The sequence below is a fragment of the Thalassophryne amazonica genome, chromosome 17, assembly GCF_902500255.1.
Source record: "Thalassophryne amazonica chromosome 17, fThaAma1.1, whole genome shotgun sequence".
NCBI lineage: Eukaryota > Metazoa > Chordata > Actinopteri > Batrachoidiformes > Batrachoididae > Thalassophryne > Thalassophryne amazonica.
The window spans coordinates 49,949,413-49,969,219 of NC_047119.1; the positions used below are offsets into that span (position 1 = coordinate 49,949,413).

The 19,807-nt window shown below is 47.6% G+C and overlaps 1 protein-coding gene across 1 annotated transcript in view; it reads right to left on the reverse strand.

Annotated features, from left to right (window-relative positions):
• The window catches only part of LOC117529909 (atrial natriuretic peptide receptor 2), a 137,728-nt gene that overhangs the window by 92,931 nt on the left and 24,990 nt on the right, over positions 1-19,807 (reverse strand). Inside the window, exons 2-5 of the mRNA XM_034192814.1 lie at positions 18,921-19,102; positions 4,017-4,130; positions 3,577-3,712; positions 2,199-2,293 (exon numbers count right to left, since the gene is read on the reverse strand). Coding sequence (XP_034048705.1) covers positions 2,199-2,293; positions 3,577-3,712; positions 4,017-4,130; positions 18,921-19,102 — 527 coding nt within the window. The remainder of the gene's footprint in view (positions 1-2,198; positions 2,294-3,576; positions 3,713-4,016; positions 4,131-18,920; positions 19,103-19,807) is intronic.

The following is a 19,807-nucleotide window of genomic DNA, read 5'->3' on the forward strand; positions in this document are numbered from 1 at the left end:
CATCACAGAGGGGTCACAACTCCCGGTCCCTGATGGCACCGCAGAGATGCAGGCCACCTCCACATTCAATGAGGTCCCTGAGGACCAGTCCATCCCCGCAGTGGAAGACTTCGACACGGGCCCGACTATCTCCACAGCAGATGATGTCACTGGGGAGCCATCATCCCACTTATTTGAAGACATTGACATGGACCTGGCTGCCTCCACAATGGATGACATCATCGCATCACGTCAGTGCGGACCCAGTCACCTCCATGACCGAGGATGTCAGCGGGGTGCCATCAGCCTCTGCATCCAAAGACATCAACGTGGCAGGGTGTTTCGCCCCACCTTTGAGGACATCTCAGCGAGTCTGGACATCCCCACACCTGCAGACATCGGCACCGCGGGGTGTTTGGCGCCTGGCTCGTAGGACATTGCAGCGAGCTGGTCATCCCAGCACCCGAAGATGTCGGCGAGGTGTGTTTTTTTTGCCCCCATCTTTGAGGACATTGCAGCAGGGCTGGATACCCCTGCACCTGCAGATGTTGGCACGGCGGCCCTTTTCGACCCGCTTGTGAGGACACTGTGGTGGCACTGGACGTCCTTGCCCCTGAGACGGCGGTGAACTTGGATGGGCCATGCGGCTGCCCTGCTGACTCTTTTAGGAACTCTGGGGGAGCTGCACAGTTGCACTCTGACCTCTGCAGAGGACTCCCGCCAGCCATGAAGATGATGGGCCATGTCAACTGTAGGCTGACAAGGCGGATTCGGGACATACTGATCCAGTTGTAGCGGCTGCAGATGAAAGTCTGGTCAAGATTCGCAGTGTCTCAGTTTTCCTTCCGCATCTTTTGTCCTGAATATGTGACTGTGCAAGAGTCTTCGAAGGAGGAGACATAGCATGGTTGATGGTGTGACACCAGGCATCATAGTTCACAGCTAGGTTGGACCACTAGTAACAAACAGGGATGGACATTGAGGGATTGCAACGCTTCTTTGGTTCACCCTGTCATGATGTGCCGGTGGACAGCTCACCATTCAAGATGATCTTTGGGAGACAGTGGCCCTCCATCTTGTAGATGTGCCCTACCAAATGTAGCTGCGACTTCAGCAGTATGGCCTCGATGCTGGTGGCCTACACTTGCTTGAGGACTTAAACATTGGTGATGAATTCACTCAAACGGATGCTGAGGATGGTGCGGAGGCAGTGCTGGTGGAAGTGCTCAAAGAGTCGTAGGTGGTAACGGTAGGTAATCTGATCTTAGTGCCCTTTTTAAGGTGTTTGTTGTTCCACACTTGTTTGTACGTTCTGTCAAATGCACTATTTGCCTTAGCCAGTCTCTTATCAATACATGCATACTTGACCATCCCATCACAACATTCAGTCAACAAAAATTCATATTGTGGGGAAATAATTAGTGTCAACATGAAGAGGAGCACCTTCACCATCATCTCATTTCTGTGTCTGAGCAGCTGTGTGCTGTTTTAAGCAACTTCATTTAACCGACACAGCATTTAGCTCCATTCCTGAGCAGCATCTGTCGTCCTTTCTCTGAAACATGACCCCCACTATGTCTTGGAGTGCTGATGTTTATATATATTTTTCCCAACCTTTCTCCCACTATGTCAGGCCGTTTCTGTTAAGAATCTTGAAGGACATCACCCCAAAGTCAACAAAACAATGCAGAATGTGATGGTGTGGAGAAGAATTTGTGTCAGAAGCAGCTGCAGGATTTAGTTCAGGGTTTGTGTTTACTGCTCAGCACAGCCAGCAAGATCCATAATATTTACTTCATCGCACACTTAAAGCCTTGGTCCCTAACGTGTCTGACCACATAAACATGAAAATTCACACGCATGACTGAAAAGCTGAACTGACCTCCAGGCAACCCCCCCGCCCCCTAAAAAAACAAAAACAAAAAGGAAAAAAGAATGAAAAAAATCCCCCCAACATTTTTTCAAATGGTATGAGAAGCAGAATTATATGTTTTTTATAAACTGGGGTAAACAAACAATTATAACAGCATCCGAAAAATGTGAATATATGTGAGAAATGTTTATGCTACTTTCTTGAAAAAGTACAAGACTGAAAACCAGACCTTAGATTTATTGTTTGTGTGGGTGGTTTACACAAAGAATTTCACAAAAACTTTTACCAATCGACTAAAAATACTGCTGACATACGTTTCTGTAATAAATGTAAAAGATTGACTTACGCCGTACTCTCCTGTCTCCTCGTCGGTCATTGCCCACAGGTTGACGTCTATGTCTCTGGCATTTTTGTGGTCTGTGGTTACAAGACCAGTTACTCCTAAAAAATACAGACAGCGTCCACATTAAAGCGCTGACTCAAATTGTGTTGACGTTACACAAACTGTGACGTACCTCTGTCTTACACTTCTTAAATTGATGATTAATTTCTGTAGTATCTATCACGTCTGGGAGCATGTGTGCACTTGGTCTTCTCCAGCTACTGGGGTCCTCAACACTGAGGCACCTGCGTGCTGGATCATACTCAGAGATTCACACCACATGACCAAAATCTCGAAGCTGACGCTCCCTCACAATGCAAGCAATATGTGTAATCTAAATCTCCTATTTTAACCGTTGCAATGACACACTCCCCAAAGATCCTCTGAAGAGACTTGGTACCACAAACATCCACGTCACTGGTAAGCATCCAAGTCTCATAACCATACAATAAGACAACAAGCATCAAGACCCTAAACACTTGGACCGCTGTTCTTCTACAAAGACAGGGTATCACCTAATGCACACCAACAAGTACCTGTAATTAGCCTTTATAATATGGTTAATCCATCTATGCATCCATTTTAACCAATTATTCCATTAAGGGTAATCTTGTTACCCTACGGTCACATTAGCTACAACATAGACAGGAACATTACTGTGAAAGACGTCAGACTGAAACAAATCAAGTGAACTGGTTTCGTTAACCACTCAAGAATGGAGGAAAAACTCATAGTAATGTGTCGGGTTTTCCCGTCCTTTATAATCTATCATTAAACATTGTGCAGTCTACATTAACACCAAGTAAAAATAGTGGCCACGCCCCGGGAACACCCATCAAGTGACAAATACCGACTGCTTATCACCATCATTTGTAGTTGATGTGACCGTAGGGTTATGGTAGAAATCGGACGTTATTTGCTGATCTGTCAAAATATGATGCTATTATGTACACCTGCAATGAACTAGGCATTTTTCATTGTTGTCATTTGAAAATGAGATTTGTAACTTGACAATATCTCAAATGTGATTTTTGCTGTCTCGCTGATGAAGACCATTTTGGTCTTCAGCTTTTGCACAGTCAGACTAAAAATGTTAAAGAAACAGATAAGGAAAACTTCAGAGGCAGAAACTGATCATAATCAAAAGTTAATTAAGTCATCTCTGTTGAAGGGCTGTGTTCTCTGTGCCCATTAGTTTTTAAGATAAAGGGGTCAAACTATCTTTAATATTTTCAGAATGAAGTCCAAAGATTCCACAAAAGAAGACAATCTTCTTTGAAGTGACTCTGATGTATGAAGCAAATAGAACAAATAAAGACAGACATCCTCAACGTATGCTCACCCCAAAATCGGCGGTTCTGTGTCCTCTTCGTGATGTTGATACCGTCATTTTGAGCTCCGCCTTCTGCCAGAGTTTCCTCCAAAGCCTTTGCATAGAGCACGAAACCATCGTAGAAGCTGCCAGCAATATAATCCATCTGCAAGAAGACAGATTAGTCTGAACCGAGAGAACAAACAGACGTTTAAACAAAGGGAAAGCCAACCATTCAAGCCAGACTCTGTTAGAATATGACCTCTGACAATAAATGATGACAAGCGTGCAAAAAACGATTTGCAAAGATGAAAGCCAAAAGAATAAGCAGAAATTACCACCATCATTATTTATCAGTAATTGCTGGTAATTCTGCAGCACAGTGGGGAGTTTTCTTCACAGAAAACCTTATAAAAGTTTAAAGAGGCTCAGATGCCAGAGAGAATGGAGGAGGTTCTCCTATAATTTACCAGTGACGGCTCCAAATTCACACCAAAATCCCTCTGAGCTCTGGCGTGGAGTTTTCTCTGAAAGTCTTTGTACTCCGGGTTATCAGGAGGCCGGTACGTTATGACAAAAACAGACTGTAGGAAACAAAAAACACATTCTGAGATACAGCCCAGGCTGAGAAATGACCTCTGGATCATTTGTGTGACTCAAACACTTCTTTTTTTTTTAAATGGATGTTCTGAGATTGCTTTTTCTGAAAATGACATATTTCTGGTCAGGCTATTCTTAATGACCTCCAGAAGAAACTTAGGACATATGGTACTTTTAAATGTTTGAAGTGATTGTAAAATTCAAAGTAGGGCTCATTAAATCAAACCTATATCTTTTTAGATTATCAAATAATTTAATAATTAGCTAAATGAGCTCAACCCAACCTCAAATGTTGTTGTGACATGGTCAATAATTTATTTAATGATTTTTGTTACAGAACAGCCAGATTTTGCTGCTCATAAGCAGTGACCCAAATGTTTCAGGTTTGATCAAGTGCTTGGACTCTGGCTGAAGTCATACTCTTTTTTCCCCAAAATATTTGCTTTAAATGAACCTTGATTCTGTTGATATAACCATTTTTAACATTTGTGTGAACTAGAAAACAGTCTCTTTGGCAGAACATTTATCATGTTACAAACGTTAGGGCCCCTTCACACATAGTACGAGTAAGTACAAATCAGGGCGAATCACGGCAGAACAGCTCATATGAGCGATCCACGAAAACATCGAGCCGACGGGCAGGGGTAAACAAACCTGCTGTGATGGTTTTGTGTGCACACGACGGTGTCGTGCACGAAACCGTCGCAGCGGGGGGTTGGTAAGGTTAGACCTTATTTGTCTGAAGCGCCTTGAGGCAGCTTTGTTGTAATTTGGTGCTATATAAATAAAAATAAATTGAAATTGAAATTGAGCAGCTGGAGCATGTGTACCTACATCATGCAGCTGCTGTGAAAAAAAAAATACATGCCGCCCACGGGATTCGAACCTGCAATTTACAAAAGCTTTGATTGCCAGCCAGGAACTTTACCACTGTGCTACCATCACTATCCTGTAAAAGGTGCGGGAAAAAATGCCTAAAACAACAAGGACATAAACGTTTTTTTTTTAAAAAGAGAAAAAAGTGCCGTGATAACTGACCAAGCGGCGTTTGTTATGGCGTATTTCTGCTGATACATGACTGAAAGTGGCATATTTGTCACACTGTTGGCTTGTCATATAGTCTGACAGGACACGCATGTCCTGTCAGAAAGACGTGACATTCAGATCGCCTGCTGCGTGTCCAAATGAAGTGACGGTCTGTTTCAGCTGGGGCAACCTGTCAATATGCGCACTGTCCAGCCTGCCGTAAAAGCGATACAGTGAGGAAAATAAGTATTTGAACACCCTGCAGTTTTGCTAGTTCACCCACTTAGAAATCATGGAGGGATCTGAAATTTTCATCTTAGGTGCATGTCCACTGTGAGAGACATAATCTAAAAAAAAAAAAAAAAATCCAGAAATCACAATGTATGATTTTTTTAATAATTTATTTGTATATTACTGCTGCAAATAAGTATTTGAACACCTACCAACCAGCAAGAATTCTGGCTCACACAGACCTGTTAATTTTTCTTCAAGAAGCCCTCTTATTGACCTCTACTGGTGGTTGGCTCTCATTGCGGTGTTGTATCACTTCCTGTTCCGGAGCACAGCGGTGTTTTGCTGTATCTGTTAGCTGTTTAATCTGCGTAGTTAGATTCATCTAGATAACTAGATAACGATTTGTTTCACAGTGTAATCTTCACGTGCCTTAACTAAAACACTCCCTCTGCTGAATCACCTCTAAAGTATTTACACATTATTCACTTTGTGTGTTTTTAGGAATCCGCTAGCTTAGCGCAGCTACTAGCTCTTAGCCGGTTTAGCATGGTGGCTTCTGCTGTCTCTCCCGCACTTCTCTGCTCTGGGTGTGAAATGTTTAGTTATTCCTCGGCCTCCTTTAGCAGTAATGGTACTTGTAATAAGTGTAGCTTATTCGTAGCTTTGGAGGCCAGGCTGGACGAATTGGAGACTCGGCTCCGCACCTTGGAAAATCCTACAGCTAGCCAGGCCCCTGTAGTCGGCGCAGACCAGGGTAGCTTAGCCGCCGTTAGCTGTCCTCCAGCAGATCCCGAGCAGCCGGGAAAGCAGGCCGGCTGGGTGACTGTGAGGAAGAAGCATAGTTCTAAACGCGAACCCCCTGTACGCCACCAACCCGTTCACATTTCTAACCGTTTTTCCCCACTCGGCGACACACCTGCCGAGGAACAAACTCTGGTTATTGGCGACTCTGTTTTGAGAAATGTGAAGTTAGCGACACCAGCAACCATAGTCAATTGTCTTCCGGGGGCCAGAGCAGGCGACATTGAAGGAAATTTGAAACTGCTGGCTAAGGCTAAGCGTAAATTCGGTAAAATTGTAATTCACGTCGGCAGTAATGACACCCGGTTACGCCAATCAGAGGTCACTAAAATTAACATTGAATCGGTGTGTAACTTTGCAAAAACAATGTCGGACTCTGTAGTTTTCTCTGGGCTAAACATGTCTCTGGGAGTGACATGTTTAGCCGCATGTTCTCCTTGAATTGCTGGCTGTCTGAGTGGTGTCCAAAAAATGAGGTGGGCTTCATAGATAATTGGCAAAGCTTCTGGGGAAAACCTGGTCTTGTTAGGAGAGACGGCATCCATCCCACTTTGGATGGAGCAGCTCTCATTTCTAGAAATCTGGCCAATTTTATTAAACCCTCCAAACCGTGACTATCCAGGGTTGGGACCAGGAAGCAGAGTTGTAGTCTTACACACCTCTCTGCAGCTTCTCTCCCCCTGCCATCCCCCCAATACCCCATCCCCGTAGAGACAGTGCCTGCTCCCAGACCACCTACAACCCGTAAAAATCTATTTAAGCATAAAAATTCAAAAAGAAAAACTATAGCACCTTCAACTGCATCACAGACTAAAACAGTTAAATGTGGTCTATTAAACATTAGGTCTCTCTCTTCTAAGTCCCTGTTAGTAAATGATATAATAATTGATCAACATATTGATTTATTCTGCCTTACAGAAACCTGGTTACAGCAGGATGAATATGTTAGTTTAAATGAGTCAACACCCCCGAGTCACACTAACTGTCAGAATGCTCGTAGCACGGGCCGAGGGGGAGGATTAGCAGCAATCTTCCACTCCAGCTTATTAATTAATCAAAAACCCAGACAGAGCTTTAATTCATTTGAAAGCTTGACTCTTAGTCCTGTCCATCCAAATTGGAAGTCCCAAAAACCAGTTTTATTTGTTGTTATCTATCGTCCACCTGGTCGTTACTGTGAGTTTCTCTGTGAATTTTCAGACCTTTTGTCTGACTTAGTGCTTAGCTCAGATAAGATAATTATAGTGGGCGATTTTAACATCCACATAGATGCTGAGAATGACAGCCTCAGCACTGCATTTAATCTATTATTAGACTAAATTGGCTTTGCTCAAAATGTAAATGAGTCCACCCACCACTTTAATCATACTTTAGATCTTGTTTTGACTTATGGTATGGAAATTGAAGACTTAACAGTATTCCCTGAAAACCCCCTTCTGTCTGATCATTTCTTAATAACATTTGCATTTACACTCAACAAAAATATAAACGCAACACTTTTGGTTTTGCTCCCATTTTGTATGAGATGAACTCAAAGATCTAAAACTTTTTCCACATACACAATATCACCATTTCCCTCAAATATTGTTCACAAACCAGTCTAAATCTGTGATAGTGAGCACTTCTCCTTTGCTGAGATAATCCACCCCACCTCACAGGTGTACCATATCAAGATGCTGATTAGACACCATGATTAGTGCACAGGTGTGCCTTAGACTACCCACAATAAAAGGCCACTCTGAAAGGTGCAGTTTTATCACACAGCACAATGCCACAGATGTCGCAAGATTTGAGGGAGCGTGCAATTGGCATGCTGACAGCAGGAATGTCAACCAGAGCTGTTGCTCGTGTATTGAATGTTCATTTCTCTACCATAAGCCGTCTCCAAAGGCGTTTCAGAGAATTTGGCAGTACATCCAACCAGCCTCACAACCGCAGACCACGTGTAACCACACCAGCCCAGGACCTCCACATCCAGCATGTTCACCTCCAAGATCGTCTGAGACCAGCCACTCGGACAGCTGCTGAAACAATCAGTTTGCATAACCAAAGAATTTCTGCACAAACTGTCAGAAACCGTCTCAGGGAAGCTCATCTGCATGCTCGTCGTCCTCATCGGGGTCTCGACCTGACTCCAGTTCGTCGTCGCAACTTCACACAGCCATTGAAGAGGAGTGGACCAACATTCCACAGGCCACAATTGACAACCTGATCAACTCTATGCGAAGGAGATGTGTTGCACTGCATGAGGCAAATGGTGGTCACACCAGATACTGACTGGTATCCCCCCCCCCCCCCAATAAAACAAAACTGCACCTTTCAGAGTGGCCTTTTATTGTGGGCAGTCTAAGGCACACCTGTGCACTAATCATGGTGTCTAATCAGCATCTTGATATGGCACACCTGTGAGGTGGGATGGATTATCTCAGCAAAGGAGAAGTGCTCACTATCACAGATTTAGACTGGTTTGTGAACAATATTAGAGGGAAATGGTGATATTGTGTATGTGGAAAAAGTTTTAGATCTTTGAGTTCATCTCATACAAAATTGTTGTGTGGGCCGCTGAAGAGGAGGTACTGCTGGCCCACCACCACCAGAGGGCGCCCTGTCTGGAGTGCGGGCTCCAGGCACCAGAGGGCGCTGCCGCCTCACAGGAGCAGCCAGGGTGACAGCTGTCACCCATCACCTGAGACGAGACAGCTGATATCAATCAACAGGGAGGTATATCAGCAGGACGGCATCGCTACCTCATTGCCGAGATATCGCTCTACCAAGGAGGTAATGAACTCAGCCAGTTACTCTATTCTAAGAGTTAATACTTTTTGCTTGTGCTTAAGGTCAGCTGAAGACAGTGTTGGACGTGACTAGATAAGTACTCACCTTCCAATCCTTCAGTGTTGTTTTTGAGAAGAGGTGGAGGTGGTGTTTCCACCCTGTGTGTTGCTGGGTGCAGCCGCACCCACACCTGACTGTTTCTGTTCCTTGCCAGCAGTACCGGATCCGACGAGCGGAGGCAGTGGCCACCTGGGGTTCGGGACTTGGCGGCTCCAGTATCCCCGGGGTTCGGTGGCAGAGGAAATCGGGTGGTTCCGGTTCGACTCGGACAGACGTCTCCTATTGTCGAGCCTGCCCACACGACACCTTTGGAATTCGGTTACTGCTGTATTTGTAATCTGTTGTGTTTGTTGTGTGAGTTCACAACAGTAAAACTTTGTGATTTGACTTTCTCCATTGTCCGTTCATTTGCGCCCCCTGTTGTGGGTCCGTGTTCCTACACTTTCCCAACAGGATATCTCGGCCAACGTCATGGATCCTGAGGGGCGTCAACCGGCTGTTGAACGGCCAATGGAAGAACAGGACGCGCAGGCGTCCGCAGGAGGGGTAATCGGTGAGTTGCAGCGGATCCTCACCGCTTTCACGACTCGGTTAGATTTAATGACCGAGCAGAATGTCCTCCTGAACCGCAGGGTGGAGGCTCTCACCGCGCAGGTGGAAGCACGCCCTCCGGGCGCCGCTGCGGCTCTCCCTCCCGTAGACCCTGTGCGTAACATTGACGTTCCACCGGTCGTTCAACGACCCCTCCCACCTTCCCCGGAAGCATACATAAGCCCCCCAGAGCCGTACGGAGGCTGTGTGGAGACGTGCGCGGATTTCCTTATGCAGTGTTCGCTCGTCTTCGCACAGCGTCCAGTTATGTACGCGACTGATGCTAGCAAGGTAGCTTATGTAATAAACCTGCTTCGCAGCGAGGCACGCGCTTGGGCTACAGCGCTCTGGGAGCAAAAGTCACGGCTCCTTCAGACATATGATGGGTTTGTGAGGGAGTTCAGAACTGTGTTCAATCACCCCAATAGAGGAGAAACCGCTTCAACTGTGCTACTGTCGATGAGACAGGGGCGTCGGAGCGCAGCTGCCTATGCAGTCGACTTCCACATCGCAGCTGCGAGGTCCGGCTGGAATAGCGCTGCCCTCCGCGCCGCCTTTGTAAACGGACTGTCATTGGTTCTTAAGGAGCACCTGGTGGCTAAGGACGAACCGCGGGATTTAGATGGGCTCATCGATCTTGTCATACGGTTAGACAACCGGTTAGAAGAACATCGGCGGGAACGAGACGAAGGGTGTGGCCGGGCACGCGCCGTCCCTCTCCCTTCCGGTTCCGACCGCGCTCCGCCTTCCCCACGCTCCACGGCCCCTGCGCTCCGTGGGGCCACAGCTCCCCCTACTGACGAAGCTATGGACACGAGTAGGGCAACATTTAGGGCACCAGACGCACAGAGGAGACGGGCCCACGGAGCCTGTTTTGTTTGTGGTGCGATAGAGCACCATATGAGGGACTGCCCCGAGCGGTTCAACTCCAACGCCCCGCCCCTAGAGACTGGGCTAGGGGTGGGCCGAGACATTCACGTGGGACACACCCACATTGCCACACGACTCCCAGTCACGATCCTTTATGAGGACTCAACCCTGAAGGCCCCAGCACTGGTGGACACGGGCTCTGAGGGGAATCTGTTGGACAGCAGATGGGCCAGGGAGATAGGGCTCCCTCTGGTGGCGCTTACCTCGCCTGTACAGGTTCGGGCACTAGATGGCTCCCTACTCCCTCCGATCACGCATAAGACACCACCTGTAACTCTGGTGGTGTCAGGAAATCACCGGGAGGTGATCGAGTTTTTTGTGACTCAGGCCACCTCCCGTGTGGTTTTAGGATTTCCCTGGATGTTGAAGCACAATCCCCGGATTGATTGGCCGTCCGGGGTAGTGGTTCAGTGGAGCGAGACCTGCCATCGGGTGTGTCTAGGTTCCTCGGTTCCTCCCGGCTCCCGAGCTAAGGAGGAGGTCAGAGTCCCGCCCAATCTGGGGACGGTGCCGGTGGAGTACCACGACCTTGTCGACGTGTTCAGCAAGGATCTGGCTCTCACTCTTCCCCCCCACCGTCCGTATGATTGTGCCATTGATTTGGTTCCGGGCAGTGAGTTCCCGTCCAGTAGGCTGTACAACCTCTCACGGCCTGAGCGCGAATCAATGGAGACCTACATCCGGGACTCGTTAGCTGCCGGGTTGATCCGGAATTCCACCTCCCCGATGGGCGCAGGTTTCTTTTTTGTGGGCAAAAAAGACGGCGGACTTCGTCCATGCATTGATTATAGGGGGTTGAACGAGATCACGGTTCGCAACCGATACCCGTTGCCCCTGTTGGATTCAGTGTTCACACCCCTGCATGGAGCCCAGATTTTCACCAAGCTTGACCTTAGAAATGCGTACCACCTGGTTCGGATCCGGAAGGGAGACGAGTGGAAGACGGCATTTAACACCCCCTTAGGTCACTTTGAGTACCTGGTCATGCCGTTCGGTCTCACAAACGCTCCCGCGACTTTCCAAGCGTTGGTTAACGATGTCTTGCGGGATTTCCTGCACCGGTTCGTCTTCGTATACCTAGACGATATACTCATCTTTTCCTCGGACCGTGAGACTCATGTCCAGCATGTACGTCAGGTCCTGCAGCGGTTGTTGGAGAACCGGCTGTTTGTGAAGGGCGAGAAGTGTGAGTTCCACCGCACGTCTTTGTCCTTCTTGGGGTTCATCATCTCCTCCAACTCCGTCGCTCCTGATCCGGCCAAGGTTGCGGCGGTGAGAGACTGGCCCCAACCCACAAGCCGTAGGAAGTTGCAACAGTTCCTAGGCTTTGCTAATTTCTACAGGAGGTTCATTAAGGGCTACAGTCAGGTAGTTAGCCCCCTGACAGCCCTGACCTCACCAAAAGTCCCCTTCACCTGGTCGGATCATTGCGAAGCCGCGTTCAAGGAGTTGAAACGGCGCTTCTCGTCTGCACCTGTTCTGGTGCAGCCCGATCCTAGTCGCCAGTTAGTGGTTGAAGTGGACGCCTCGGACTCAGGGATAGGAGCCGTGCTGTCCCAGAGCGGGAAGACCGATAAGGTCCTTCACCCGTGTGCCTATTTTTCCCGCAGGTTGACCCCAGCCGAACGGAACTATGACGTTGGCAATCGAGAGCTCCTTGCGGTGAAAGAGGCTCTTGAGGAGTGGAGACATCTGTTGGAGGGAACGTCCGTGCCATTCACGGTTTTCACTGACCACCGGAACCTGGAGTATATCAGGACCGCCAAGCGGCTGAATCCCAGGCAAGCCCGCTGGTCACTGTTCTTCGGCCGTTTTGACTTCCGGATCACCTACCGTCCCGGGACCAAAAACCAGAGATCGGATGCCTTGTCCCGGGTACATGAAGATGAGGTCAAAACGGAGTCGTCGGATCCCCCGGATCCCATCATCCCGGAGTCCGCTATCGTGGCCGCCCTCACCTGGGATGTGGAGAAGACCGTCCGGGAGGCCCTGACACGAGACCCGGACCCCGGCACCGGACCGAAGAACAAACTCTACGTCCCACCAGAAGCCAGGGCTGCAGTTCTGGACTTCTGTCACGGTTCTAAGCTCTCCTGTCATCCTGGGGTGCGAAGAACCGTGGCAGTCGTCCGGCAGCGCTTCTGGTGGGCGTCCCTGGAGGCCGACATCCGGGGTTACATCCAGGCCTGTACCACCTGCGCCAGGGGCAAGGCCGACCACCGCAAGACATCGGGATTGCTACAGCCGCTGCCCGTGCCTCATCGCCCCTGGTCTCACATCGGCCTGGATTTTGTCACGGGCCTCCCGCCATCCCAGGGAAACACCGTCATCCTCACGATAGTGGACCGATTCTCCAAGGCGGCCCACTTCGTGGCCCTCCCGAAGCTACCAACGGCCCAGGAGACAGCGGACCTCCTGGTCCACCACGTCGTCCGTCTGCATGGGATACCATCAGACATCGTCTCCGATCGCGGTCCCCAGTTCTCCTCGCACGTCTGGAGGAGCTTCTGCCGGGAACTGGGGGCCACGGTCAGTCTCTCGTCCGGGTATCACCCCCAGACCAACGGGCAAGCAGAACGGGCCAACCAAGAGATGGAGCAGACCCTACGTTGTGTGACAGCCGCGCACCCGACGGCCTGGAGTACCCACCTGGCCTGGATCGAGTACGCCCACAACAGTCAAGTATCATCAGCCACCGGCCTCTCCCCTTTTGAGGTGTGTTTGGGGTATCAGCCCCCGTTATTCCCGGTGGTCGAGGGAGAGGTCGGTGTGCCCTCGGTCCAGGCCCACCTACGGAAGTGCCGTCGGGTGTGGCGTGCCGCCCGTTCTGCTTTGTTGAAGGCCCGGACGAGGGCGAAGAACCATGCAGACCGGCGGCGGACCCCGGCTCCTACGTATCATCCTGGGCAGGAAGTGTGGTTGTCCACCAAGGACATTCCCCTACAAGTGGACTCCCCAAAACTACTGGAACGATACATTGGTCCGTTTAAAATTCTCAAGGTCATCAATCCCGCCGCAGTGAGGCTTCAGCTTCCGGCCTCACTGCGGATTCATCCAGTGTTCCATGTTTCCAGAATCAAGCCTCATCACACCTCACCCCTCTGCACTCCGGGTCCGGCACCACCTCCTGCCCGGATCATCGACGGCGAGCCGGCTTGGACTGTACGCCGGCTCCTGGACGTCCGACGGATGGGCCGGGGTTTGCAGTATCTGGTGGACTGGGAAGGGTACGGCCCCGAAGAGCGCTCCTGGGTGAAGAGGAGCTTCATCCTGGACCCGGCCCTCCTGGCCGACTTCTACCGTCGCCACCCGGACAAGCCTGGTCGTGCGCCAGAAGGCGCCCGTTGAGGGGGGGGTCCTGTTGTGTGGGCCGCTGAAGAGGAGGTACTGCTGGCCCACCACCACCAGAGGGCGCCCTGTCTGGAGTGCGGGCTCCAGGCACCAGAGGGCGCTGCCGCCTCACAGGAGCAGCCAGGGTGACAGCTGTCACCCATCACCTGAGACGAGACAGCTGATATCAATCAACAGGGAGGTATATCAGCAGGACGGCATCTCTACCTCATTGCCGAGATATCGCTCTACCAAGGAGGTAACAAACTCAGCCAGTTACTCTATTCTAAGAGTTAATACTTTTTGCTTGTGCTTAAGGTCAGCTGAAGACAGTGTTGGACGTGACTAGATAAGTACTCACCTTCCAATCCTTCAGTGTTGTTTTTGAGAAGAGGTGGAGGTGGTGTTTCCACCCTGTGTGTTGCTGGGTGCAGCCGCACCCACACCTGACTGTTTCTGTTCCTTGCCAGCAGTACCGGATCCGACGAGCGGAGGCAGTGGCCACCTGGGGTTCGGGACTTGGCGGCTCCTAGTATCCCCGGGGTTCGGTGGCAGAGGAAATCGGGTGGTTCCGGTTCGACTCGGACAGACGTCTCCTATCGTCGAGCCTGCCCACACGACACCTTTGGAATTCGGTTACTGCTGTATTTGTAATCTGTTGTGTTTGTTGTGTGAGTTCACAACAGTAAAACTTTGTGATTTGACTTTCTCCATTGTCCGTTCATTTGCGCCCCCTGTTGTGGGTCCGTGTTCCTACACTTTCCCAACACAAAATGGGAGCAAAACCAAAAGTGTTGCGTTTATATTTTTGTTGAGTATACTTTAATGGACTACCCAGCAGTGGTTTCTTTTCAGCACTATAGCCAGGCTATAGCCAGGCTGACAAAGAGTCAGAGCTCTATTGAGCTGAGTATTCCTTTAACTTTAACTAGTAATGACTTCATGACTTTCTTTGCTAATAAAATTTTAACTATTAGAGAAAAATTACTCATAACCATGCCAAAGACATATCGTTATCTTTGGCTGCTTTCAGTAATGCTGGTATTTCGTTAGACTCTTTCTCTCTGATTGTTCTGTCTGAGTTATTTTCATTAGTCACTTTCTCCAAACCATCACCATGTCTATTAGACCCGATTCCTACCAGGCTGCTCAAGGAAGCCCTACCATTAATTAATGCTTCGATCTTAAATATGATCAATCTATCTTTATTAGTTGGCTATGTACCACAGGCTTTTAAGGTAGCAGTAATTAAACCATTACTTAAAAAGCCATCACTTGATCCAGCTATCTTAGCTAATTATAGGCCAATCTCCTACCTTCCTTTTCTCTCAAAAATTCTTGAAAGGGTAGTTGTAAAACACATAACTGATCATCTGCAGAGGAATGGTCTATTTGAAGAGTTTCAGTCAGGTTTCAGAATTCATCATAGTACAGAAACAGCATTAATGAAGGTTACAAATGATCTTCTTATGGCCTCAGACAGTGGACTCATCTCTGTGCTTGTCCTGTTAGACCTCAGTGCTGCTTTTGATACTCTTCTTCACAGACTAAGGTTAATTATGGAGTTCCACAAGGTTCTGTGCTAGGACCAATTTTATTCACTTTATACATGCTTCCCTTAGGCAGTATTATTAGAAAGCATTGCTTACATTTTCATTGTTACGCAGATGATACCCAGCTTTATCTATCCATGAAGACAGAGGACACACACCAATTAGTTAAATGGCAGGAATGTCTTACAGACATAAAGACATGGATGACCTCTAATTTCCTGCTTTTAAATTCAGATAAAACTGAAGTTATTGTACTTGGCCACACAAATTTTAGAAACATGGTGTCTAACCAGATCCTTACTCTGGATGGCATTACCCTGACCTCTAGTAATACTGAGAGAAATCTTGGAGTCATTTTTTATCAGGATATGTCCTTCAATGCGCATATTAAGCAAATATGTAGGACTGCTTTTTTACATTTGCGCAATATCTCTAAAATTAGAAAGGTCTTTTCTCAGAGTGATGCTGAAAAACTAATTCATGCATTTATTTCCTCTAGGCTGGACTACTGTAATTCATTATTATCAGGTTCTCCTAAAAGTTCCCTGAAAAGCCTTCAGTTAATTAAAAATGCTGCAGCTAGAGTACTGACGGGGACTAGAAGGAGAGAGCATATTTCACCCATATTGGCCTCTCTTCATTGGCTTCCTGTTAATTCTAGAATAGAATTTAAAATTCTTCTTCTTACTTATAAGGTTTTGAATAATCAGGTCCCATCTTATCTTAGGGACCTCTTAGTACCATATCACCCCAATAGAGTGCTTCGCTCTCAGACTGCAGGCTTACTTGTAGTTCCTAGGGTTTTTAAGAGTAGAACGGGAGGCAGAGCCTTCAGCTTTCAGGCTCCTCTCCTCTGGAACCAGCTCCCAATTCGGATCAGGGAGACAGACACCCTCTCTACTTTTAAGATTAGGCTTAAAACTTTCCTTTTTGCTAAAGCTTATAGTTAGGGCTGGATCAGGTGACCCTGAACCATCCCTTAGTTATGCTGCTATAGACTTAGACTGCTGGGGGGTTCCCATGATGCACTGAGTGTTTCTTTCTCTTTTTGCTCTGTATGCACCACTCTGCATCTAATCATTAGTGATTGATCTCTGCTCCCCTCCACAGCATGTCTTTTTCCTGATTCTCTCCCCTCAGCCCCAACCAGTCCCAGCAGAAGACTGCCCCTCCCTGAGCCTGGTTCTGCTGGAGGTTTCTTCCTGTTAAAAGGGAGTTTTTCATTCCCACTGTCGCCAAGTGCTTGCTCATAGGGGGTTGTTTTGACCGTTGGGGTTTTTCTGTAATTATTGTTTGGCTTTTGCCTTACAATATAAAGCGCCTTGGGGCAACTGTTGTTGTGATTTGGCGCTATATAAATAAAATTGATTTGATTTATTCTGCACTCTTTACCTGTATTAACTGCACCTGTTTGAACTTGTTACCTGTATAGAAGACACCTGTTCACACACTCAATCAATCACACTCCAACCTGTCCATTATAGCCAAGACCAAAGAGCTGTCTAAGGACACCAGGGACAAAACTGTAGACCTGCACAAGGCTGGGATGGACTACAGAACAACAGGCAAACAGCTTGGTAGAAGACAACAACTGTTATGATTATTTATTAGAAAGTGGAAGAAACACAAGATGACTGTCAATCTCCCTCGGCCTGGGATTCCATGCAAGATCTCACTTTGTGGGGTAAGGATGATTCTGAGAAAGCTCAGAACTACACAGGAGGACCTGGTCAATGACCTGAAGAAAGCTGGGACCACAGTCACAAAGATTACATTAGTAACACATGATGCTGTCACGGTTTAAAATCCTGCAGGGCAGCAAGGTCTCCCTGCTCACGCCAGCACACGTCCAAGCCCATTTGAAGTTCACCAGTGACCATCTGGATGATCCAGAGGAGGCATGGGAGAAGGTCCTGTGGTCAGATGAAACCAAAATAGAGCTTTTTCGCATCAACTCCACTCGCCGTGTTTGGAGGATGAGAACAACCCCAAGAAAACCATCCCAACTGTGAAGCATGGGGGTGGAAACATCATACTCTGGGGGTGCTCTTATGCGAAGGGGACAGGACGACTGCACCGTATTGAAGGGAGGATGGATGGGGTCATGTATTGCGAGATTTTGGCAAACAACCTCCTTCCCTCAGTAAGAGCATTGAAGATGGGTCATGGCTGGGTCTTCCAGCATGACAATGACCCCAAACACACAGCCAGGGTAACTAAGGATGGGCTCCGTAAGAAGCCTGGCCAGTCTCCAGACCAGAACTCAATAGAAAATCTTTGGAGGGAGCTGAAACTCCGAATCTGATCTAGAGAAGTTCTGTATGGAGGAGTGGACCAAAATCCCTGCTGCAGTGTGTGAAAACCTGGTGAAAAACTACAGGAAACGTTTGACCTCTGTAATTGCAAACAAAGGCTACTGTACCAAATATTAACATTGATTTTCACAGATGTTCAAATACTTATTTGCAGCAATAACATACAAATAAATGATAAAAAAAAAAATCATACATTGTGATTTCTGGATTTTTTTTTAGATTATGTCTCTCACAGTGGACATGCACCTAAGATGAAAATTTCAGACCCCTCAATTTCTAAGTGGGAGAACTTGCAAAACTGCAGGGTGTTCAAATACTTATTTTCCTCACTGTATATGTTTTTATGTATTTCCACGTGAGGACAGCAAGCACACCTGCGCGTGTCTGTCAAAACATGGTACATGTTCTGCAGCTGTGACGTCCAGGACCACAGCTGTTGGCAGCCAGCCACGCCTCCTCTCCATTCAGCACACAGACCAAGGTGTCACTCTGTGATTAGATGAGAGGCACCTCACCTGCGGGGGGACAAAACACATGCACATGTGTTGTGGGAAGAGCGACACACTGTGGCACGCCACGGGTACTCTCAACTCCATGGTCGTGGGGGCACTTAGACAAATTTCATCGCCAGCTCAAAAGTGATCGCCTGTTGACTGTTTTTGTGCTAATAGCGCGAATGGCCACACATTTTCTAAGTGTCAGGCGAGCGGTGTTAGATGTTCGTGTGTGTCACTTGGAATTTGGCCAACACCTGCCGCGAGAGGGATCGAATGGTCTTTCAGCCACTTGTGTGCGCAAATAGTTGTAGCAACAGGTGTATGAGGCGTTGGAGCAGCTCTGATTTTACACGTATTACATAGTTTCTGTTTGGAAATCAATGACGTAGTTGCTTTCTGCCACCTCACGATCGCAATGCACCAATGTTGTGCCTGACGACCCCTAATTTGAAGACCACTGCACCCGTAGGTGCACAGATAATTTTAAGTGCCTATGGTATTTAAGCAATGTGGACGCTGGGCATGAAAATGACAGCTGCATCTATTACAAACTAGGAATGGCAATTTTTCTGTGCATTGTACGTTGGGTGTAAGTTCGGGCCTTTTATGTTTCTGCTCATACCTGTATATATGTGCAAGCATGCACTTTGTGCTCTTTGTACCTTGAAGACCTTGAGGGGATCGACCCAGCCAGAGTCAGAGTTCTGCCATGGTTTGCGCTCTGCCAGGCTTTCGGCGAACACATCCAGATAGAAGATGGCATAATTTTCAGGGTCCTGGATCTCACTGTGAAACAGCTTCATGATGGTCAGGAAAGTCTCCAGGGGCCCACAGATGTACACGACTGCAGGCAGAACAGTATACAAAACTCAGCCTTAACTGCTCACTCTTGAAATCTTCACATTTCCTCCCTGCTCCATCACTGCTGATGTTTTCAAGCTTGATAATATTCCAAACCTGGACAGTGAACTTTCTGGAGAAAGTCATCAGTGTCATTGGGTGATAATTGCACCGATGGAGCTCAGCATTAGATTATGGATAATTAATAACCTAATTATTTAGCTTCATGGAGCACTGGTGCTCTGGAGGTACAAGTGTTGACCAGTAAAGTCAGACTCCTGCCCTCTGTGAACCTTGACCACTTCACTCTGTATTATTTCAAGTCAAGCTGTTGCCAGTACTAGTTTATATTACACTAGAGCAACGCGTTTGTTGAGCGCAAACCTCCAGCAACACTAGTTCACAATTCCACAAATTTTTAACTTGGAAAAAATTTTCAAGGTCAAAGTCCTAATAGAAGTTGATTTTCATAAGCTAAAAAGTAATACAAAATATAGATCAAAGGGCTTTTCAATGTTAAAATCAAATATCCACAAAATCCACAATACTGCTCAGATTAAGGTCAAACTGTCTGTTCATTGAGAGTGCCAGTTTACACCTCATTGTCACAAATTAGATTGATTGGCAGCATGGTGGGTTAGTGGTTAGCACTGTTGCCTCACAGCATGAAGGTCATGGGATGGATTCCCACCTGTGGCCTTTCTGTGTG